The sequence below is a fragment of the Lissotriton vulgaris genome, chromosome 1_1 (assembly GCF_964263255.1).
Source record: "Lissotriton vulgaris chromosome 1_1, aLisVul1.2, whole genome shotgun sequence".
Taxonomy (NCBI): Eukaryota; Metazoa; Chordata; class Amphibia; order Caudata; family Salamandridae; genus Lissotriton; species Lissotriton vulgaris.
In genome coordinates, this window is record NC_141685.1 from 70,280,634 (window position 1) to 70,300,365 (window position 19,732).

General features: G+C 46.6%; 1 protein-coding gene across 1 annotated transcript in view; it reads right to left on the reverse strand.

Moving 5' to 3' along the window:
* The window catches only part of LOC147737347 (uncharacterized), a 31,987-nt gene extending 12,515 nt beyond the window's left edge, over positions 1 to 19,472 (reverse strand). Inside the window, exons 1-4 of the mRNA XM_086923682.1 lie at positions 19,139 to 19,472; positions 13,890 to 13,965; positions 13,282 to 13,481; positions 11,916 to 12,055 (exon numbers count right to left, since the gene is read on the reverse strand). Coding sequence (XP_086779808.1) covers positions 11,916 to 12,055; positions 13,282 to 13,481; positions 13,890 to 13,965; positions 19,139 to 19,472 — 750 coding nt within the window. The remainder of the gene's footprint in view (positions 1 to 11,915; positions 12,056 to 13,281; positions 13,482 to 13,889; positions 13,966 to 19,138) is intronic.
* Between the last annotated feature and the right edge of the window lie 260 nt (positions 19,473 to 19,732).

Sequence of the window (19,732 nt, forward strand, 5' to 3'; positions counted from 1 at the left end):
GAACACCTGTGTACAGTAGTTCTCTGCAATCTTCTCTGCTGGTGCACATCAGTAGTGCCCGGCTCTTCTTAGGTCATCAGGAACTGAAGTTCAGAGACTGGGGATGCTGCCTGAAAACTAGATTTAAGGGTGTTACAAGGGAGTGACAGGCAGTGTCCAATGGGCCCTTTGCCTGGGGTGTCTACGCCCTCTAACATGCCCACCTTCTGTGAGAGGAGGACACAGTCCTAGCCTTAACTGGATAAGACCCACCATCTTCAAGTTGGTAGGCACTGAAAACTGTACTTGACCTAGCCTCCAGCACCCGAGGGGTGTAGTTGGCAGAGGGGGGCACATTTGCTCTTCTTTCACAGGTTTCCCGCCTGTCCTGCCGCCAAAAAGGGGGTGAGGACAGGATGGGGCCAGCTCCTTCGAACAGGAGAGGCTGGGGTTGCATTACAAAGGAGGCAAGATCTTTGAAGCTCCCCACCACGGATGGCTCTTCCCGTCTAGGGGAGACGTGAACACCTCCACCCAGGAAAGGCATTGTTCTCAGCCTCAGAGTGCTCAGGCACGCTCCCCTGAGGTCAGAGCACACTCTGGTGGTAGCAGGCTGGCTCGGGCCAGTCAATGACCACACTAAGGATTGGTAGGTTTCAGGGTTCTACACTGGAATCTGCACAAGTTTATTATGTTGAGATGCTTGGTGCCAAACATCACATATTTCAGTGAAGCCCTCATGGAGCTGGCGAACTCATAATGACGAGTGTCCAGCCTATGTACTTACTATGACTTCCCTGGTGACTTACAATATCCAGGAATCGACTAGGATATTGCAGGGGCATCAGGGGCATTTCATCCAGATATGCCCTCACAGGGGGGAGAGGATGTGGTGCAGCAGCCAGAGCTGCCGACTTGGGAATTGGGGATCCGGGTTCAAGTCTGTGCTTCAGCGCAACATCCTGTGATTCTGGGCAATCACTGTATCTTCCGGTGCCCATAGACAACGTCTGTAAACCCTCACAGTTGATGAGCTGCAATATATAAATCTGCGAACTTTAACTAACTGCCTGAGATATGTGTAAGACATCCCTCTAGCAGTGTTCATGGGAATGGCACACAGGGATGTGTGCCAGGTCGGCTCTTCAGTTTTGTCAGTAGGTGACGGATTCTGAATTTAATAATTGTCCCACTCAGTAAGGAGGGATCAATCACCCACTCCCCTTCTTCTCTGTTGTCGTCAGTTGTGTGTGCGTCCTCCGGGTGATGAGACATCGATGCCACCGGAGGGGGCGGCCTGATGATCGATGAAGGCAGAGGAAGAGGCATCTGTGGGCCAGATGAGGCCGACTCCGAGGGAGGAAATCGGCGGTAGTAGTCATCAAGCACCTGGTGCAAATTAGTGATGAGAGACATGGGCATCTGCACAGTTGGATTCTCAAGTGGTGGTTGAGTATTAGGCTCAGGGTAATAATCATATCCTTGGTCATCATCAATATCTTGTCATTTGATGAGAAGCTCTGAAGGAGTACGAGCAGCACGGAACCGGTTATCCTCTTCCGAAACCTCCTCATTAGCCCCATAGTCAAAAAGCTCCACAGAAAGATTTGGAGATGGTTGAATTGGCAATAGATCCAAATAAGAGTTCCTACGTTGACATTGAAGTAGGGAAACATCCGTCGTTCCTGTAGGCGGCAAAAGTGTTGCTGAAGATTTCAAGGAGACTAGACACATCAAAGCTGAAGGTGGAACGAAAGGATGCTGCTGCCGACTCAGCGGTCGACGACGAAGAGTGTGGTTTAAGTTCCGTAAGGAAAGGCGTCTGTGCTGTTGACGAGGCAACCGTCGATGAGGCAACCGTCGACGAAGCAGGTGGAGCCTTGAGAGCCTTCGACCGTCTCGTCAGCGAGGAGGCATCCGTCGACGACTGACCGGAGACAGACCTCTTTTTTGTCGACGAAGAAGTGAGGGTGGTTGAGGAATAGGAATTCAATTAGGCCTTATACGGGGACATAGATTGTAGTTTCTTAGTACTCACCGTGACATAGCTAATTAACATGTTATGTACGTTTCTATGGCACCAGACCCTCTTTTAGTTATACTCTGTCCTCTTTTATGAAAATCGTACTCTAGTTCCTCCTTGTGAATAGGTTAGCTTCACTCAAACAGGACCAACGCCATTTTGAACTAGCCAATACGTAATACGGTTTTCTCAAACCTCCATGGCGCTGCATTTCCACGTCTCCACGTTCTCATGAGAAATAGCTTAACATGTAGCAAGCAGCTGTTTCTGCTTTTGGGCCCGTCAAGGTTGTAGGAGGGGGCCGGCCAGATAAGCACATTCTTGCAAGCGCTGTGCGGACTCTCACCGAAACTAGCAGAAGGGAGTCGACCAGTGTGACCTTGTTAAACTGAGCTTAGGTGGAAGCTGGGTATGCCATATATGGGCATATCTCTTGCCACCTCCTGTACCAACTTGTACTTTTCCATCTTAGGCAACGGTTGCAAATTGTGATAGTATATATGTATTGACCTGACATTGTGCCAGCAGTCTCTCAGCAGACCTCGGGTGTGAGGTCGTTGGGAGCTCCTCTGGCAGAGTATTATTTGTTTAATAAACGCTTGAACTTTCTACACTGCCAATCGACTGATTATTGATGAATGATATTTGGTAATTGTAAGTATAATTCTTTTAGGGGTAAGTGAAAATTTCGGTACTTCAGTTGGCGACTCTGCCGGGACTCCGCGTTGGGGTCCCCCTCCGTATCTGGAAAATAAGGGGACATTAAGAGGGATGTTCTCGGTCGGGAGGGTGGACTGACCAAAGAAAGAAAAATGGTTGCTCCGCTTTTCCGATCGGGAGAAGCCTCGGCTGCTAGTGGCCCCTCGCCGGAATCCTACGGGTGAAACCCGGAAGAACAGATCGATTGGCAGTGGAGAAATTTGCAATCGAACCTGAGTGCACCAGGTGAGTGTTTCGTCTGGTTTTGTGTCGGATATTGTTCTGCATTTGGTTTTGGAATTTGGTGGTCATAGACCACGGATATCTCGGTATTTTGGAAGGGGGTCTGACGGGGCAGAAGTGAGACTGCACGGGCGGACGCCCCTATTTTTGTATTTGATAGAGATATGACTACCACGCCTCCGTGTGACCGGTGAAAAGTTCACACCTTGCCGGATCGCCCTCTGAAATGCTGATGGTCATGCTTGGGTAGCACTCGGACAGATCTGGAGCGGTGCTTGAAAAAGCGGGCTAAGCCAGCATAGTCCGGGAGGTGAACCAAGAAGGCCATTGGATGGTCGGTAGGTCGGTCTGTGGTTGTGAAAAACCTGTGTTCCTATCTCTAGGCAGCCCTTATGGTGAGACTGTTTTGATCTTTGGTTCTCTGACTTTGGAATATACCGGTTCTCCACAGACGAGAGTCGACGGGCTCCGTTTTTGATTTGGGCTAGCATTGGTTCATATTGGTTCGTTTTGTCTGTATTTTATCTGTGTTCTGTTTTCGTTTACTTGCGTTCAGGATTGTCATATGTCTTTTGGGGTATGAATAAGTGATTGAGTGAATAATTGAACATGGCCATGTGTGTGTGTGTGTGAGAATATTGTAAACAATAACTTATCTAATTCCTTCCACAGCTACAATTAGAACGTAGAAAAACAATGCTGTGCTTCAGTAAACTATGTTTTGGCTGTACCAGCCGAAATAGTACTAGATTAGATGAAAGTCAGCCAGCCACTCCGGAGGGAACTCCCAGTCATGACTTATACTGTAAGCACGGGATTGGATCTTTGGTGATCAATCGTCTACGGCACAAATACACCAAAGGTAATGTAGAATTGCAGTTGCCATGAACCGGGTCTTTCGACCAGAAAAAGATCAATTATTTGCAGGAACGTCTGTTCGCGAAACGCAGCAGACAGTCCATGTTCGATACCTTGACGACATGGCGAAAGAGGCCACCCGTAGAATAATGAGAGCTGAGAAATTAGTAAAAATGAAGCAAGGACAGACCATTACTCAGAAAGCAATTGAGCATGACAAAAACCAGACCGAGCAGAACATTGAGTACCTGGATAGACAATTTCGGTTGGAGGTAGATAAGAGTTATGTTGCCCGTAAGGAAGCCGAAGATGAGATAGAAGATCTGTTGGACGTTCGCCCTCCTCCGCCATATGCCCCAAAGCGTATATATCCAGCGATGCCTCTCTTAGCACCCACAGCCCCTGTAGTGCCGACACAGGGAGGAGCCCCGCCCCGGGCTCCCACAGAGGTACCGAGCACCATTGCTTCCTCTGCTAGGAACTTAGCCACTCTGATCCCTGACACACGCCAGCCCTTGGGACGGCGGGCGTCTCCCCAATGGTATTAACAATGCCTCGCCCCATAGGGACTTCCCAGTCAGCCAGCGCGACCCCCGAAAGTAGGAATCGAGCTCAGATTGGAGATTCAGAAGGCTCGCACATTAGGCGACTATTTACGAGAGGGTCGTGGGCTATGGAGAAAAGGAAGCCATAGCCGACCAAGCAGTTAGATGGATGTCCAGAGATATATATATACTTTGACTGATATATGGAGTACTATGAAAGATTTTGAGCCAGTGATGCAACAGACTGCCCTGCAAAACATTTCTTGATAGTACTGATATCAGTTGAATTGGTGGAAGTTATTAAGCAAATCTAAACTTTAGGTCAAACTTCGAGAATGATTATACATAAGTGAAGATATATGATTTGAGAAACAATCTGTTCTTGGTGTAGTCACTTCTGTTTATTGTTCCATTTCACAAGCCAACACGTGTTTCATCGCAGGGAACAAACTGCGAATCTTCAGGGCTGGAATGATAAACTTCTAGGATTAGATACAATCCATCAGGATGTCTAAACCTCCGTCGGGGGCCAAGTATCGATACGGGTCAATCAACAAGGACCGTATGTGACGGGGGAGTTGATGGGGACCACCGATAAGTTCTTAATTGACACAGGAGCAATGAATAGTTCGGTTGCTCGCTCGTTGGTCCTAGGGGCCGCCCTGTCTGGGCAGAATAACGTTTCAGTGGGATTTTCAGGAGTTCCTGTCATAAGCCCCATCTCTCAGCCTCTCCCCTTTGCGATTGGCCCGTTCACAATGGACTCTCCTTTCCTTTTAACTTCCAGTTGTGGAGAGAATCTTTTGGGTTTGGATATGCTAAAAAGACTGAACGCAAAAATACATTGCTCTCCAGATGGTGTTTATTTGACTATTCAAGATCCCAATGTAAGCGGGAGGCAGTGTTTTGCTAAGAATGACCCATTGCCGCCTGAATTTGCAGGCATATCGCCCAGCTTGTGGGCGACAGGAGATGCGGATGTTGGTAGATTGGATATCCCTCCTGTCCGCATTACATTAAAGCCCGGTGCTAAATTGCCTTGCATACCCCAATACAAGATCTCCCCAGCGGGAGAGCGAGCTTTGCTTTCTACAATACAGGATTTAATTGATAAAGGGGTGGTAGAAGAAACGGCATTGAACATTTGTAATAGCCCTATCCTGCCTATTTTGAAAAAAGCTCCTGAGACAGGGACATCTGAACGTGTTGATGTATATCGTTTTGTGATTGACTTACGAGAAGTTAATAAGATAGTGGTGCCCCAATTCCCAGTGGTGTCTGACATCACTACCATCCTTACTATGATACCTCCCACAGCTAAGTATTTCTCTGTAATAGATTTGAAGAACGCTTTCTTTAGTATCCCTATCCATCCCGATAGCAGGCAGATCTTCGGCTTCTCATTATCTGGCCGAAGCTTTAGATTTTGTTGCGCTCCTCAAGGTTATACCGAAAGTCCTAGCATCTATAGCCAAGCCCTTAAGGCGGTCTTGGATGACCTGTCATTGCCAGATGGTAGCGTGCTCTTGCAATACGTTGATGATTTATTGATAGCGTCTGACACTGAAGAGGGTTGTAAAGAAGCGACGGTTAAATTGTTGCACTATCTGGCAGACAGAGGTAATAAAGTTTCCTTGTCCAAGTTCCAATATTGTCGACAGGAAGTGACCTACCTAGGCCACTTACTATCGAAGGAGGGTAGGCGTCTATCACCTGAGCGAATTACTACCATTTCTAACATGCCTGTACCTTGTACGCAACGTGAAGTCCGGGCTTTTCTTGGCATTACCTCTTTTTGTCGTCAATGGATCCCTAATTTTTCTCTTCTTGCTAAACCTTTGCTACACTTAACCACTAAAGATGTGCATGAACCCCTCCCTTAGACCGATGAATGTCAGTCTGCTTTTGCTTCTCTGAAATCTGCTCTATGTTCTGCTCCTGTCCTTGGCACTCCTGACTACCGTAAACCTTTTGTACTATATGTCCACGAGGTCGACGGTTGTTTGCTTTCAATGTTGACACAGGGTTTTGGTGGTAAGCAAAGACCGTGTGCTTATTTTTCGGCCACATTGGACAACGTGGCTAGAGCACTTCCCAGTTGCCTGAGGGCCACGGCGGCTGTGGCGGCGGCCATCAGGCAATCAGAAGGGCTTGTTCTAAATTCTAATTTGACCGTGATGGTGCCGGCATTACTAAATAAAACCAGGACACAGCATCTGACAAGCGCGCGCCTCACAGGTTATGAATTGACTTTGTTTCCTCCACATGTGACCATTAAGCGTTGTGCCACATTGAATCCGGCTACACTGTTACCCCTCCCTTCGGGGGAACAGGCGAATGATGTCCAAGATTGTATTTTCAGGATAGAAGAGAAAACGAAGGGAAGAATCGATCTCACAGACGTTCCCTTATCTGACCCCCAAGGGGAATTGTATGTGGACGATTCTTGTTTCAAATTAGCAGATGGCACAACGACAGCTGCATACGCAATTACAACTCTAAAAACAGTTGTTGAAACATTCCGAATACCCCATCGATCAGCCCAAGCTGCTGAGTTGATGGCTTCACTACGAGCCTGCTATTTGAGTGAGGGATTAGAGGTCAACATATTCACGGACAGCCAGTATGCCTTTGGCGTGGCCCATAGTTTTGGGAGGTTATGGAGGGAAAGGGCATTTTTTACCTCACATGGTCAGAAGATACAGAATGGACCCTTGGTGTTACGATTACTTGCAGCCTTGACTCTTCCTAAGAAAGTAGCAATTGTAAAATGTAGTGCACATAAGGCAGTGGTGGATGAAGTGGGAGAAGGCAATGCTTTTGCAGACCAGGTAGCTAAACAAACAGACCAATCCATGGTGTCTTCCATGTATGTGAACTCCTCTGCAAAGTGGGTGGAGGAGTCCGACCTGTTTGATAATACTATTGAAAGTGTGTGAGAAATTCAGAAAGAAGCAACTTCAGTGGAGTTAGACAGATGGGACCAGGAAGTAGGAAGATTGGATGAACTTAACTGTTGGGTGGATCTGACAGATAAGCAGCGATGGTTGCTGCCCAATGCTATGGTACATGCTGTCGTTACTATGGCCCATGGACCAGCTCACGTTGGAGCTAAGGGCATTTGTGCCTTGTTGGATCTAGTTTGGAATAACCCCAATATACAGAGACCAGCTATACATCTTGTTCAATATTGCATGATTGTCTGCAACATAACCCGGGTAAAGGAGAACCTGTTTTAAGTGGGAATTTTGCACCCCCGACATTGCCCTTTGAGGTACTCCAGATGGACTACATCCATATGGAGCGCGTCAATAACTTGAAATATGTATTGGTGGAGGTATGCGCCTTTAGCAAATGGGTTGAGGCGTACCCTACGAAAGAAAATACTGCCCTAGCCACCGCGAAAGCCCTTATAAAGGAATTTATCCCACGCTTCGGATTGCCTCGCTTGATCTGGTCTGATAACGGCGGGCATTTCCATGGGGCCCTTGTGCAATGTATATGCAATGGGCTCCAGATAAAACAAAAGTTTCATACGGCTAGGCACCCCCAGTCAGCAGGATTAGTTGAGAAATATAACGGAATACTGAAATTAAAGATGGCAAAAATACAAGAGAGCACTGGTTTAAAATGGCCTGACACCCTCCCATTAGCTCTTATGTCCCTACTGGTTACCCCTCATTCACGCTCTGGCTTGTATCCCTAAGAGATAGTGTTTGGGCGACCCGCTAATGTGTGGGGCGTGCCTAGACCAAGATCATTTACTGATGTTGAATATCCTATGTTGATTGATTACCTGTATACTCTGACTAAAGACCTTTGTTCTGTTCATCAGCAGGTAGCGTCTGTACTGCAACCCCTGCCAGAGGGCCCCGGATATCGCTTGGAACGCGGCCAGTGGGTGTTGGTTAAGAAATACGATCGGGACTCCAGCCTGGCTCCGAGATGGTCTGAGCCACATCAGATACTCTTGGCCACACGGACGGCAGTGATGGTGGACGGAAAACGACACTGGATCCATGTGTCGCACCTAAAAAGAATTCCCTTTCCACTTCCACACGACCGGCGACACACTGATGGAATCCTGACCAAAGAGGGTGAGAGAGCTGTTGCCTTGATACCGTTCTCTGATGCTCGTGAAATTGGAGCTGAAGGAGAGATAGGGCCGGACGGGGCAGTCCCTGGAGAATCAGCAATCACCCCTGGCCCTGTCCGTGTTGATCTGGTTGGCAGCGGTTCTGATGAAGGTATTGCACCTTCCCCTTCGTTATTCTCTGATCAGGAAGTGCGCGGTCATGTCCGATACAACCTTCGGCCAAGAAAACATCACAGTACCTCAGATGACACTGTTGAGAGATAAGGAAAGACTTGGAAAAAAGTAGGGCTTGCTAGATTCTAATCTGTGGTACTGAGCGGGACACTGGACTGAACTCGTTGAGAGCTGGAACATTGATATTGTGCTCTGTTCAGAAAGAAAGACTCTGTTCTTGTCAACTGGCCAGGTTGTTTGCGTAAATTTTTTTTTCGGAGGATCTGCATCGTGGGACGTCGTTGGATGTGCATATAAGTCTGCCTGTGAGGCTTTGACGGACACAGGGAGAAGAACCCTCTGGCAGGAAGGTTGTTTTGGCCCAGCTTAGCTCTTTTGGACTTTTAGCAAGGAATGTACCCTTTTGGTCGTATTGTACTTGAGGAGGAACTCCCTTTTGCTCCTAGATATTTGCCTTTTTACGAACCAATGTTTACTACTTGGACCATGCTTGTGAAAATAGCTTTCGTAGTTACAATAGCAGTTATTTTAGCAATTTTTATGGGTGTTTTCATATACTTAGGCACCCAATGCAATCAATGATGATGTTGACTGTTGCTCCCCCTGAGCATTTTATGTATACCTTAGCACCCCACAAAGAACGACATCGCCAGACCTATGCGAAAAATGTATTTGTAGAAATGCTTCACCAAACACACAGCTCCACCAACACCACTGACTGCTGGGTTTGTGGACTTCTGCCTTCTGTGGTGCACAATCATGATCTGTTCCTCTCACTACCTCTCTCCTATTTAGGGAGCTGTGAAGCCTGGTTCAAATTGTTTTCTGCCATGTACAATCATTATATAGAAAACCATAATATGATTTTGGCATACATTGAGGAACATCAGGGTTTTAACCCACAAGGTAATGGGGGACGGGGATCTTTAGATCCTCAGGCTTGTATGAACAGGTATATGTGGATTTGGAATAGTACTTGGTTACAGGATGAACTCTATGATTTTAACCAATTTAATTCTTCTCAGTATTTCCAGCTCTTTGTTGATCGAAATGTTACAAGCGAACGCATTGTACCTATTCCTATTTTAAATGCTTCTTCTGATTTCTGTGTACAGGGGATGGGGCATGTACAGGTTGGTGACAGTGTTTGTAATTATACCTATCGTATGGAAATCCTTAGCAGTCCTCCTTTGTTGACGCCACCCAATGTGTATTACGTATGCGGAGAAAATGCTTACACTTGGTTACCCCGTGGTTGGGCTGGGCACTGCTATCTGTCTTTCCTGTACCTGCCTGTATACATAGCACCATCCGACTATCATAGAACACATCAGTTACACTCAACGAGAGCAGTACCCAATAGGCAACGTAGGCAGCTCATAGCAACAGAAGTTGATCAGACCGACACCTCCTTGCAGCAGTTCACGGATTTCAGCAAAGGCTTGGTCCCATTCTGGGGACCGATCTTTAATAGCAGAGAAATAAGAAGGTTGTCTAGAATAGTAGAAAATGTCATTAACATCACTACTTATATTATGACCAATGTTACAGTTGAGCTTCAGGCGACCAGACTCGTTGCGCTCCAAAACCATATGGTTTTGGACGTTATCTTAGCTGATCGCGGTGGTGCATGCCGGGTGATCAGCAGCTCTTGCTGCGTTTACATTCCAGACTCCGCCCCTAAGGTTCATTTGGCCATTCAGAAGCTCCATCGCATAGCAGCAGAGATGCATGTGGAAAATGGGTCCTGGCCCCTGTCAGGGTGGTTTTGGGGTCTACTATGTACTTGGGGTTGGAAGGTATTACTGATTTTGGGAGGAGCGGCAGGTGTCCTTTTTGTCTGCTGTCTCTGTCTACAGTGCGGTCCTGCGTGCTGCTCTTATTGTGCCTCTAGACTAACAGTGGCTGTCACCCCTTCTGTGACCCCCACCAAAGCTCAGATGCTCCAGCAGGAGGTCCAGGAACTTATGGCAATCGACGAAGATCTCTTCGACGATTAGTGTCCTCTGTTATTAGCTTCATCACGCTAAAAGTAGGGTTTGAGGAATAGGAATTCAATTAGGCCTTATACAGGGACATAGATTGTAGTTTCTTAGTCAGTACTCAGCGTGACGTAGCTAATTAACATGTTATGTACGTTTCTATGGCACCAGACCCTCGTTTAGTTATACTCTGTCCTCTTTTATGAAAATTGTACTCTAGTTCCTCCTTTTGAATAGGTTAGCTTCACTCAAACAGGACCGACGCCATTTTGTACTAGCCAACCCGTAATACGGTTTTCTCAAACCTCCATGGGGCTGCATTTTCACGTCTCCCCGTTCTCATGAGAAATAGCTTAACATGTAGCAAGCAGCTGCTTCTGCTTTTGGGCCCATCAAGGTTGTAGGAGGGAGCCGGCCAGATAAGCACATTCTTGCAAGCGCTGTGCGGACTCTCACCGAAACTACCAGAAGGGAGTCGACCAGCGTGACCTTGCTATACTGAGCTTAGGTGGAAGCTGGGTATGCCATATATGGGCCTATCTCTTGCCACCTCCTGTACCAACTTGTACTTTTCCATCTTAGGCAACGGTTGCAAATTGTGATAGTATATATGTATTGACCTGACAATGTGCCAGCAGTCTCTCGGCAGACCTCGGGGTGTGAGGTCGTTGGGAGCTCCTCTGGCAGAGTATTATTTGTTTAATAAACGCTTGAACTTTCTACACTGCCAATCGACTGAATATTGATGAATGATATTTGGTAATTGTAAGTATAATTCTTTTAGGGGTAAGTGAAAATTTCGGTACTTCAGGTGGCAGACGAGTGAGGCTTCACCGACATCATGACAAACGTCGACGGAGAGGACACTGACGACATAATCATTGTAGGTTGAGGAGAAGAGAAGGTGGAAGTTGTCGTTGTAGCAGAGGCAACGGAAGTCATCGTCAACGAGGAACCCATTTTTTAGGCAAATTTGTTGCAGGAATAGACTAAGACGCCTGAGACTTAGAGGCAGATCTCGGAGGCGTAGAGGGCACGAGTGGTCCCTTAGAAGGAGCAGGAGCCCTTTTAGAGGAGGAAGTCAGGCCTACATGAGTAGAGGTGTGGTGTTTCTTGAGCACCTTAGCCTTAGCAGATACCATCTCCGCCTCACAAGCCCTCTTCTTAGGGATGACAGTCCTGAGAGGGGAATCACTCTCAACATCTGATAAGGGATTATCCTTGGTCTTGAGTTTCTGTAACCATAGAAGTAGACGTCCCTCTCTGTCTCTTAAAGTCTTTTGAGGAAAAGTCCTGCAGATTTTACAATCTCTCACCTGATGTTCAGGGTGGAGGCAGTAGATACACTTTTTGTGGGGGTCTTCGGAATGACGCCGGAATTTCCCACAAGACTCACAGTGTCTGATGAGTGACCTCTTTGTAGCAGACAAAGCAGTGAAGATATTCTGAAAAGTTTCTGAAGGGAAAAGGTAGAAATACTGAGCAGAGCTCAGGGAGACTCCCTTCACATGACGTGCAGTAGAAAATCTGAGAGCCTGAGCCTCTGAGGAGAAGGTTCCAGAGGGTGCTGTCGCCTGATTGGCTGGAGTTTGTACCATATCTAATGACTTGAACAAGTTATTAAAGTGGCAACTACCCATTGTCTGCATCTACTCGGGTCCAGAGATATATCCACACTCGGGATCTTAGGTCTTCCCATTTGAATCCCCTAGCTACTTCGTCCTTTAAACGCTGAAATTGAGGGGACTAAGATTTGCGGTCCTGGCCCCTCAATTTTGGAATTCTCTCCCTCAGGACATTAGATCGATGATATCATATCCTCAATTTTCGAAACTCTTAAAAACCTGGCTCTTTCGCCAGGCTAATGAATTAATCACTTAGCGGCAGGACTCCCTTGTCCGCAGCGCCATGAAACCTTGTGGTGTGCGCGCGCTTTATAAGTATTTTTAACATAACATAACATTTAACACCGTCTAAATGGGACAATCTGGAAAGTCCATCTGCATTGGCAGTCCCAGGTCTCTGTTTCACTTCAAAGTCTATTCCCTGTAGGGAGATGGACTACTTTAGCCGTTTGGGATTTCCACCTTTCATTTGCATTAACCATCGGACAGGCCGGTGGTAGGTTTGAACTAGGAAGTGAGAGCCAAACAGGTTTGACCTAAACTTCTCAAGCGACCAAACCACAGCAAAGGCATCCATCTAAATGGCAGTTCAATGCTGCTCCCTGGGGATTTCCTTGCCCTATCTGTCACTTGCATGCCTTGATAATGAGGCCTGCACTTCTCAGAGCCTCCAGTACTTTCCTAAGGTGGATCAGGTGATCCTGCCAGGTGGAGCTAAAGACAGAAATGTTGTGTAGATATGCTGCCCACAAGGATTCCAATCAAGCAAGGGCTTAGTTCACCAACCTTTGAAAAGTGGCAGGAGCATTTTTCAATCCAAAGGGCATTACAGTGAACTGACAATACCCATCTGGGGTTGAAAATACAGATATTTATTTTGCTCCTGCAGTCGTCAGACCTATCAGCCAGTACTCTGATGTGAGATCAAACATATTCAGATACTTGGCTATTCCCAACCTGTCAATACGTTCATCTGCCCATGGAATTTGGTATGCATTGCTTTTGGTCACAGCATTTATGCCCCAATAGTCCACACAAAACCTAATTTCTTTCTGACCATCCTGGCTATGAGGCTTGGGGATTAAGACAACTGGGCAGGTCCAGGGGCTCTCAGAAGGCTTTAGAACTCCCAATTCCAGCCTCATGCCTACTTCAGCTTTGATGCTCTCTTTCACATGTTCAGTTGACTTGTATGTTTTATTCTCGAAAGGTAGTCTTTCATCAGCGTCTACATCATGGATACACCAGCTAGTCTGGCTAGATATCAAAAAGAAGAGCTCAGCAAACTGATTTAGGACTTGCCTGCAATCAGTCTCCTGATGTGCAGGTAGAGTGTCTGACAAGACTACACCTTCCACTGACCCATCTTTTGGATTGTTGGACAGGTCAGGGACAGGTTCACTCTTTGCTTCCTGATCCTCATCTGGAACCATGAGCATGGTCACATCTGCCTTGTCATAGTAGGATGTAAAGCGGTTGACGTGGACAACCCTCTTATGATTCCTGTCAGAGCCATGGTCTACCAGGTAGGTGACCGCCCCTTTTCTTTCCAGGATAGGGTAGGGTCCACTCCACTTACCTTTCAGAGTCCTAGGAGCCACAGGACCCAAAACCCACACCATGTGCCCTGGCTGGAGCTCAACCATAGCAGCCTTTTGGCATTACCAGAGCTTCTGGAGCTCTAGGCTGGCCGCAACGTTTTTGCTTGCTTTTTCCACGTACTCATTCATCCTCATACATCCTGGAGCAAAAGCCAAGCACATAGTCCACTATATCTGCTAAGGTTCAACAAGAGGTTTCTCCAATCCCTGCTTCACAAGGCACAGTGGTTCCGACAGGAAACCCAAACAGAAGCTAAAATAAGGAGGACCCCACTCCCTTCTATGGCCCTTCCCAATAGGCAAAAAGCGGGCATGGAAGTAAGACATCCCATCTTCTTTGGAATTGTTCATGGAGTCCACCGATCATGCCCTTCATGGTCTTGTTAAATCTTTCAACAAGGCCATTACACATAGCAGAGTGGCTTTGGCCACACTGACCAGGACTTATGCAGCGGGGGATTGGAGGTCCCACATTTGGACCCCGAATATTATGCCGTTCAATGGCAACACGCAGCTCGATGGCTCAACACAGACCCTAGTTGGGAAATGCGGCTCTTGGCGGGAATGGTGGACGCTGGTTGTCTTCCAGAGCTGTTAATGGAGGAATCGAGAACACCGAGAGATACTCCATATATTGTGCGACAGACGGCCAGAGTATGGCAATGGTTTGAAGTGAGAGTACTTAAGCGCACACCATTCCATAGGGAGCTCCCAATCTGGATATTAAAACCAATTAGGCAGATGGCACTAAGTATGTCCTTCCAGGAATGGAGGGAGAGGGATGCGAGCAATAGGGTGAATTGTACCCAGATTACACTTATCCCTTTTAAACATGCCCGCAAAGAGTTTGGTCTAAGCCAGGGGCAATTTTTACAACATGCAGGCTTGGCAGCCACAACTAAGCACACCTGGCCATGCTATCCGACAGCTCTGCCGCATACTGAACCCTTGAGATACTGATAACGTATGGAGCGTGTAGACACCTAATTATGCATCTTTACAGAACAATGCGGTCAGATACAGTAGGCACTACACAAGGGGCCAGAGAGGCCTGAAATTTAGACTTTGACATTCCGATGGAAGATCAAGACTGGCAGCGGGCCTATGAACTAATACGCATGGTTTCTACTAATGCCCATTTCTGACTGATACATTATTATTTTCTGCAAAGAACCTACTTAACGCCACAACACCTTCATCGAAGGTCTTGCCGAGATACATGCTTGGGCTGCAACACTTTGGGGTCTGATTTGTTACATTAACCATGGTCCTGCGATGAAATACACTCCTTCTGGCAACTAGCTGTCGAAGAAATGGTTCATGCCACACAACTAAGTATTGAGCTGACACCCAAATGCTGTTTATTAGGCCTCTTTAGATACCAGAAGTGCGCTAGATAACCTATGCATTTGGTCAGTCGCCTTTCGAACTGGCATGAGGTAGAATTGCAATCACATGGCTGCCCCAGCATGCCCCAACGATTGCGCTCTGGCATAGAGATGGGCCTCTTCTTCTTCGGCGGCCGCTTCTATCTCGTCTTGGTCAGATTCTTCCCAGAAGATATCCAGAGTGTGTTGAATGCTTTGGCGCTGCCTCTCTCGTCATCGAGCCTGATGATCGGGTACAGTCCTTTTGGACCGAAACGACTTACAAGCATCACAGTCTTCCTTCTTGTGCTCCGGAGAGAGGCACAAGTTACAAACTTGATGTAGGTCGGTGCGAGGGTACTTGGTGTGGCACCCAGGACAGAAATGGAATGGAGGCCGTTCCATTTGCAGATGGCTGGCCCTACGCAGCAAGGCCTGACGGTTGCCCACAAGGTTTTCTATCGAAAATGTAGAGTTTGTCGATCTATTTGAAACGCGGAGAACAGGGAAACGGGTACTGAAACAATACCGTTGAGGGTAGAGTGGACTGCGGGGAACCCAAAGAGCGGTTTTGGAGTGCAGCAATACACATCCGAACCCGTTTGGGGTAAAAAACAATCTAACAATGGAGTCGATGCCCATGCGCACTATCACCGAAAGGTGGAGTCACCTTACCTCGTGATTGGAAAGACTTCTTCAAAGAAAAACAACCTGCAAACATCCGGACCCAACACAAGATGGCAGGAGTATGAAAAGCATGTGCATCTACAGCACACATGCCCCGAACAGAGGATTAATGGCCCCAAATCCCTGCCCGTGGTATCTTATCATGTTGTGGCTGAGTGTGCCATGTGATGTGGCAGGCTACAGTGCTTGGTGTGATTTGGTCATTTTTGACACGGTGGAGTGCTGAACAGTTAGGCAAGTTTTGATTTTCTTTGTTTTTGAGATCGTGTTAAATAGTGCGGTACCTACCGTGTGATGTAAATAAATTACATTGCTAATATACCATAAGGATGTGGGGTGAGTGTTATTATGGCCGAAGCCTTGCTGATTATATACAGAATAACAAGTGTGGGAGGTCACTACTGACTAGAGCAGGTTAGCAGCTGCACAGGCCTTGGGCGTTGGTCCTATTGAGGATAATATGTGATGGGCACTGGTGACTGGAGCTGGCTAGCAACAGCGCTGGCCTCTGGTATTCATTACAAGCAGGGTAACAATACATGTCAATATTGACTGGAACTGGTTGGCAGTAGAGTTGACCTCTGGTTTTGAATATTTGCAGGATTTAAGGAACAGGGGTCACTACTGACTGGAGTTACTTAGCAGGATAATAGGTCTCAGGGGGCCAATACTGACTGCAGCTGGTTAGTATGATCACTAGTCCCAAGGTGCTACTAATGACTCAAGCTGGCTAGAATGATAACAGGTCCCAGGGGCCAGTACTAACAGGAGCTGGCTAGTAGGCTTACATACAGGTCCAAGGGGCCACTACTGACTGGAGCCGGCTAAAAGAATAACAGGTCCAAGGGTGGTGGGGGTGCGAGTGGCACCAGTGACCGGAGTTGGCTAGAAGCATTGACGACATTTGGTATTGATTAAATGCAGGATTCCAGGTCACAGGAGGCACTGCTGAATACGGCTGGATAGCAGCAGTGGTGGCCTCTAGGAAGAAGGAATTGAGAAAGCATAACTGGATATACTGGTTTCTTTAATACCGATAATTGGTTACACATGATTGCCACAACGTGCATTGATATATTGCATTACCAAATTACAATATTGTTATATTAATTTGATGTGTCTGTTCGCCCTACTATGCCTCCAAAGTTACATGATTCTATTAGGGCCCAGAAGCATATTATTTAGTCATTTCCATCTTCACATTTTCCTGCATTTTGTAGTGAATTGAATATTGACAAGCAAGTGTTATTTCCAGATACAGTGAATTCTGCAGCTTGTCTGTGTATCTTTTATCTGCCTATCCGATAGGCTAGGCCATTCTAGGGAGCACAAACACAACCACACTGAGTTGTTGAAGAAAGCCCTCACTCACCACCTGGTGATGACATGCTTCATCATTGTGTCTCTTTGGTGTGCTGCAACGCCAGGATTACTGCGGAGCTGGATCGTGAGATAAGGGCGTGTTGAATGTAATTGGGATTTAGTGAGTGTTGGGGGTATTTAAAATAGTCAGTAGTGTATCAAAAAACTTTATTAAGTGACCACTAAAGACTCAGGAATTAAAATATGTGAGGAAACAGTCCACTTTAATTGAGTGGGGGTTCCTAAGAGTGAGTCAACATGTTTCTTGCCATCGAAACGGTGTTAATCAATTCATCAGGACTGCGTGTGGTAAAACCCTGGCGGTATGGGCACGCTAAGGCCCACCCTTACCTAGGGGCGTGAGAGTGAAAAATAAGAAATTAAGTGAAAAAGTGCAAAAAAATTAAAATTAGGAATGAATAAAATATTCCTAATTACTCCTGGTTTAGGAGGCTTCTACTTATCGTTTCTGCACCTGAAAATAAAAGACAGAGACAAACAAGTAGGACGAAACAAACAGTTAGTATTTTAACCTGGTTGTTGTATACTGTAAAATACGTGCTCCAGACGTGATAGTCGTACTGGCCGTGGTTGAATAGCGCTATGTTTAACACCACCTCTTAGCCCTGGGTTCAGATGAACTAGGAAAAGTGCGGTGTGCTATTCGTGACAAGGGCTAGTTGTGACTATGGGTTAAAAAGGTGAGAATCTTCATAGAAGATTGTCAGCTAAGCGATCAAAGTAAGTGTTCTAGTAGGATCGCTTTAAAATTAAAAATGTCTCACTTAATTGGTGTTGGGAATAAACACCATGGGTCTCAGGAGGGGGGTGGAAGCGTATTCGGCACACCCTGTAACATGGCAAAACAAATGGGGAAAAAAAGGCAAAATCAATATAATACCTTTCGGTACTTTGGAGTGTAATCACTACTTAGCTTTAGGTTGGTAGGTGGAATCCACTTACGCCCTCGACGCTTAGCACCCTCAGTATGCCTACGTCGCCCTCGAACCGGACCCCGACGATGTAGAGGTGGGATCGGTTTGTTGTTTATAAGCCCTAAGGGATTGCCTAGTCACGTAGCCACACCCACCCGGAAGCAATTACCGCCTAGGTATTTTGCTTATAAACAAGATATACAGCCAAATCCACATATCTAGCATCTGCCTTAATGATGTTTTTAGTGCAGATCATTTGCGTTTTTCCCTCATTCAGTAGGTACCCTGACCGGCTGCCAAAATCCTTTGCAAGTTGAGCCAAAATTGGCATCGCCTGCTCGGGATCAGAGGTTATTACTGCCAGATCGTCGGCATAAGCCAGCAGTTTATTTGTATAGCCATTGAGCACAATTGGGCTGATCTGCGGACAACCTAAAATCCTCTGAATCAGAGGATCAATATATAATGAAAAGAGAATCGGAGAGCAGGGGCACCCTTGACGTGTCCCCCTCTTAATTAAAATCTTGTCAGAGCTCTCCCCCATTACTTGAACTCGGGCTACAGGATCTTGATACATTGCTCTTAGAGCTCTCATAACCTTAGATCCAAAACCTCTGCCAGCCAATATACCCCATAGGTATTTCCATACCACACGGTCAAAGGCTTTTTCTGCATTGAGGAGGATCATGGCCATCCTCCCCCCGCGGCATCATGGGCATCAAACAGTGCTATAGCTCGTCTAGTGTGATCAGTCTTACCTCGCCCAGGAACAAACCCATGCTGCCACGGAGAGACAAGACCGCCAATGATCCTTCCCAATCTTTTGGCCCAAACTTTTGAATACAACTTTGTATCGGCATTAATGAGTGAGATTGGGCGATATGACCCAGGGTTTTCTTCTGGTTTCCCCTTCTTGTGAAATACGATTATGTTTGTCTCTTTCCAGGAATCTGGAATTATACCTGAACACAATATACCATTAAAGAGGTCCAGCAGCAGTGGGGCAATCTCGGTTTCAATGCTTTTGTATACCTCCAGAGGAATGCCGTCGGGACCTGCAGCTTTTCCGGCAGCTAGCTCCTGTAGAGCCGCCTTAATCTCATTCATCGTTAAATCCTTATCCAGCTCTTCTCTCCCCCGTTCATCCAGTACCGGCCCTTCATCAGCACTCTCCTCACTAGGGCAGCTAGAATACACCTCCTCATTATACAATGATTGATAAAAGTTCTTAAAGACCCGTAATTTATTCTCTGGTTCAGTATAATCCCCACCCTCCTCCTGTATACTAGAGATCATATTCTTGACCTTATCTTGTCAAATTTGTAACGCCAGTGCCCTACCCGCTTGCTCCCCTGTTTCATAACGCTTGGCCCTTGAGGTTTGACAGTCGCTAGTTGCCTTCTGAGTTACCATTTTCTGAAGTTCTGCTTTTATGATCATCAATTTAAGTTGGCTCTCTACACCTTCCTCTCCGAGTCCAATATCTCTGACATGCTGTTCTTCTGCTTCAGCTAATTCCCCCGTAAGTCTCTCTACCTCTCTTCTATCCTCTCTCC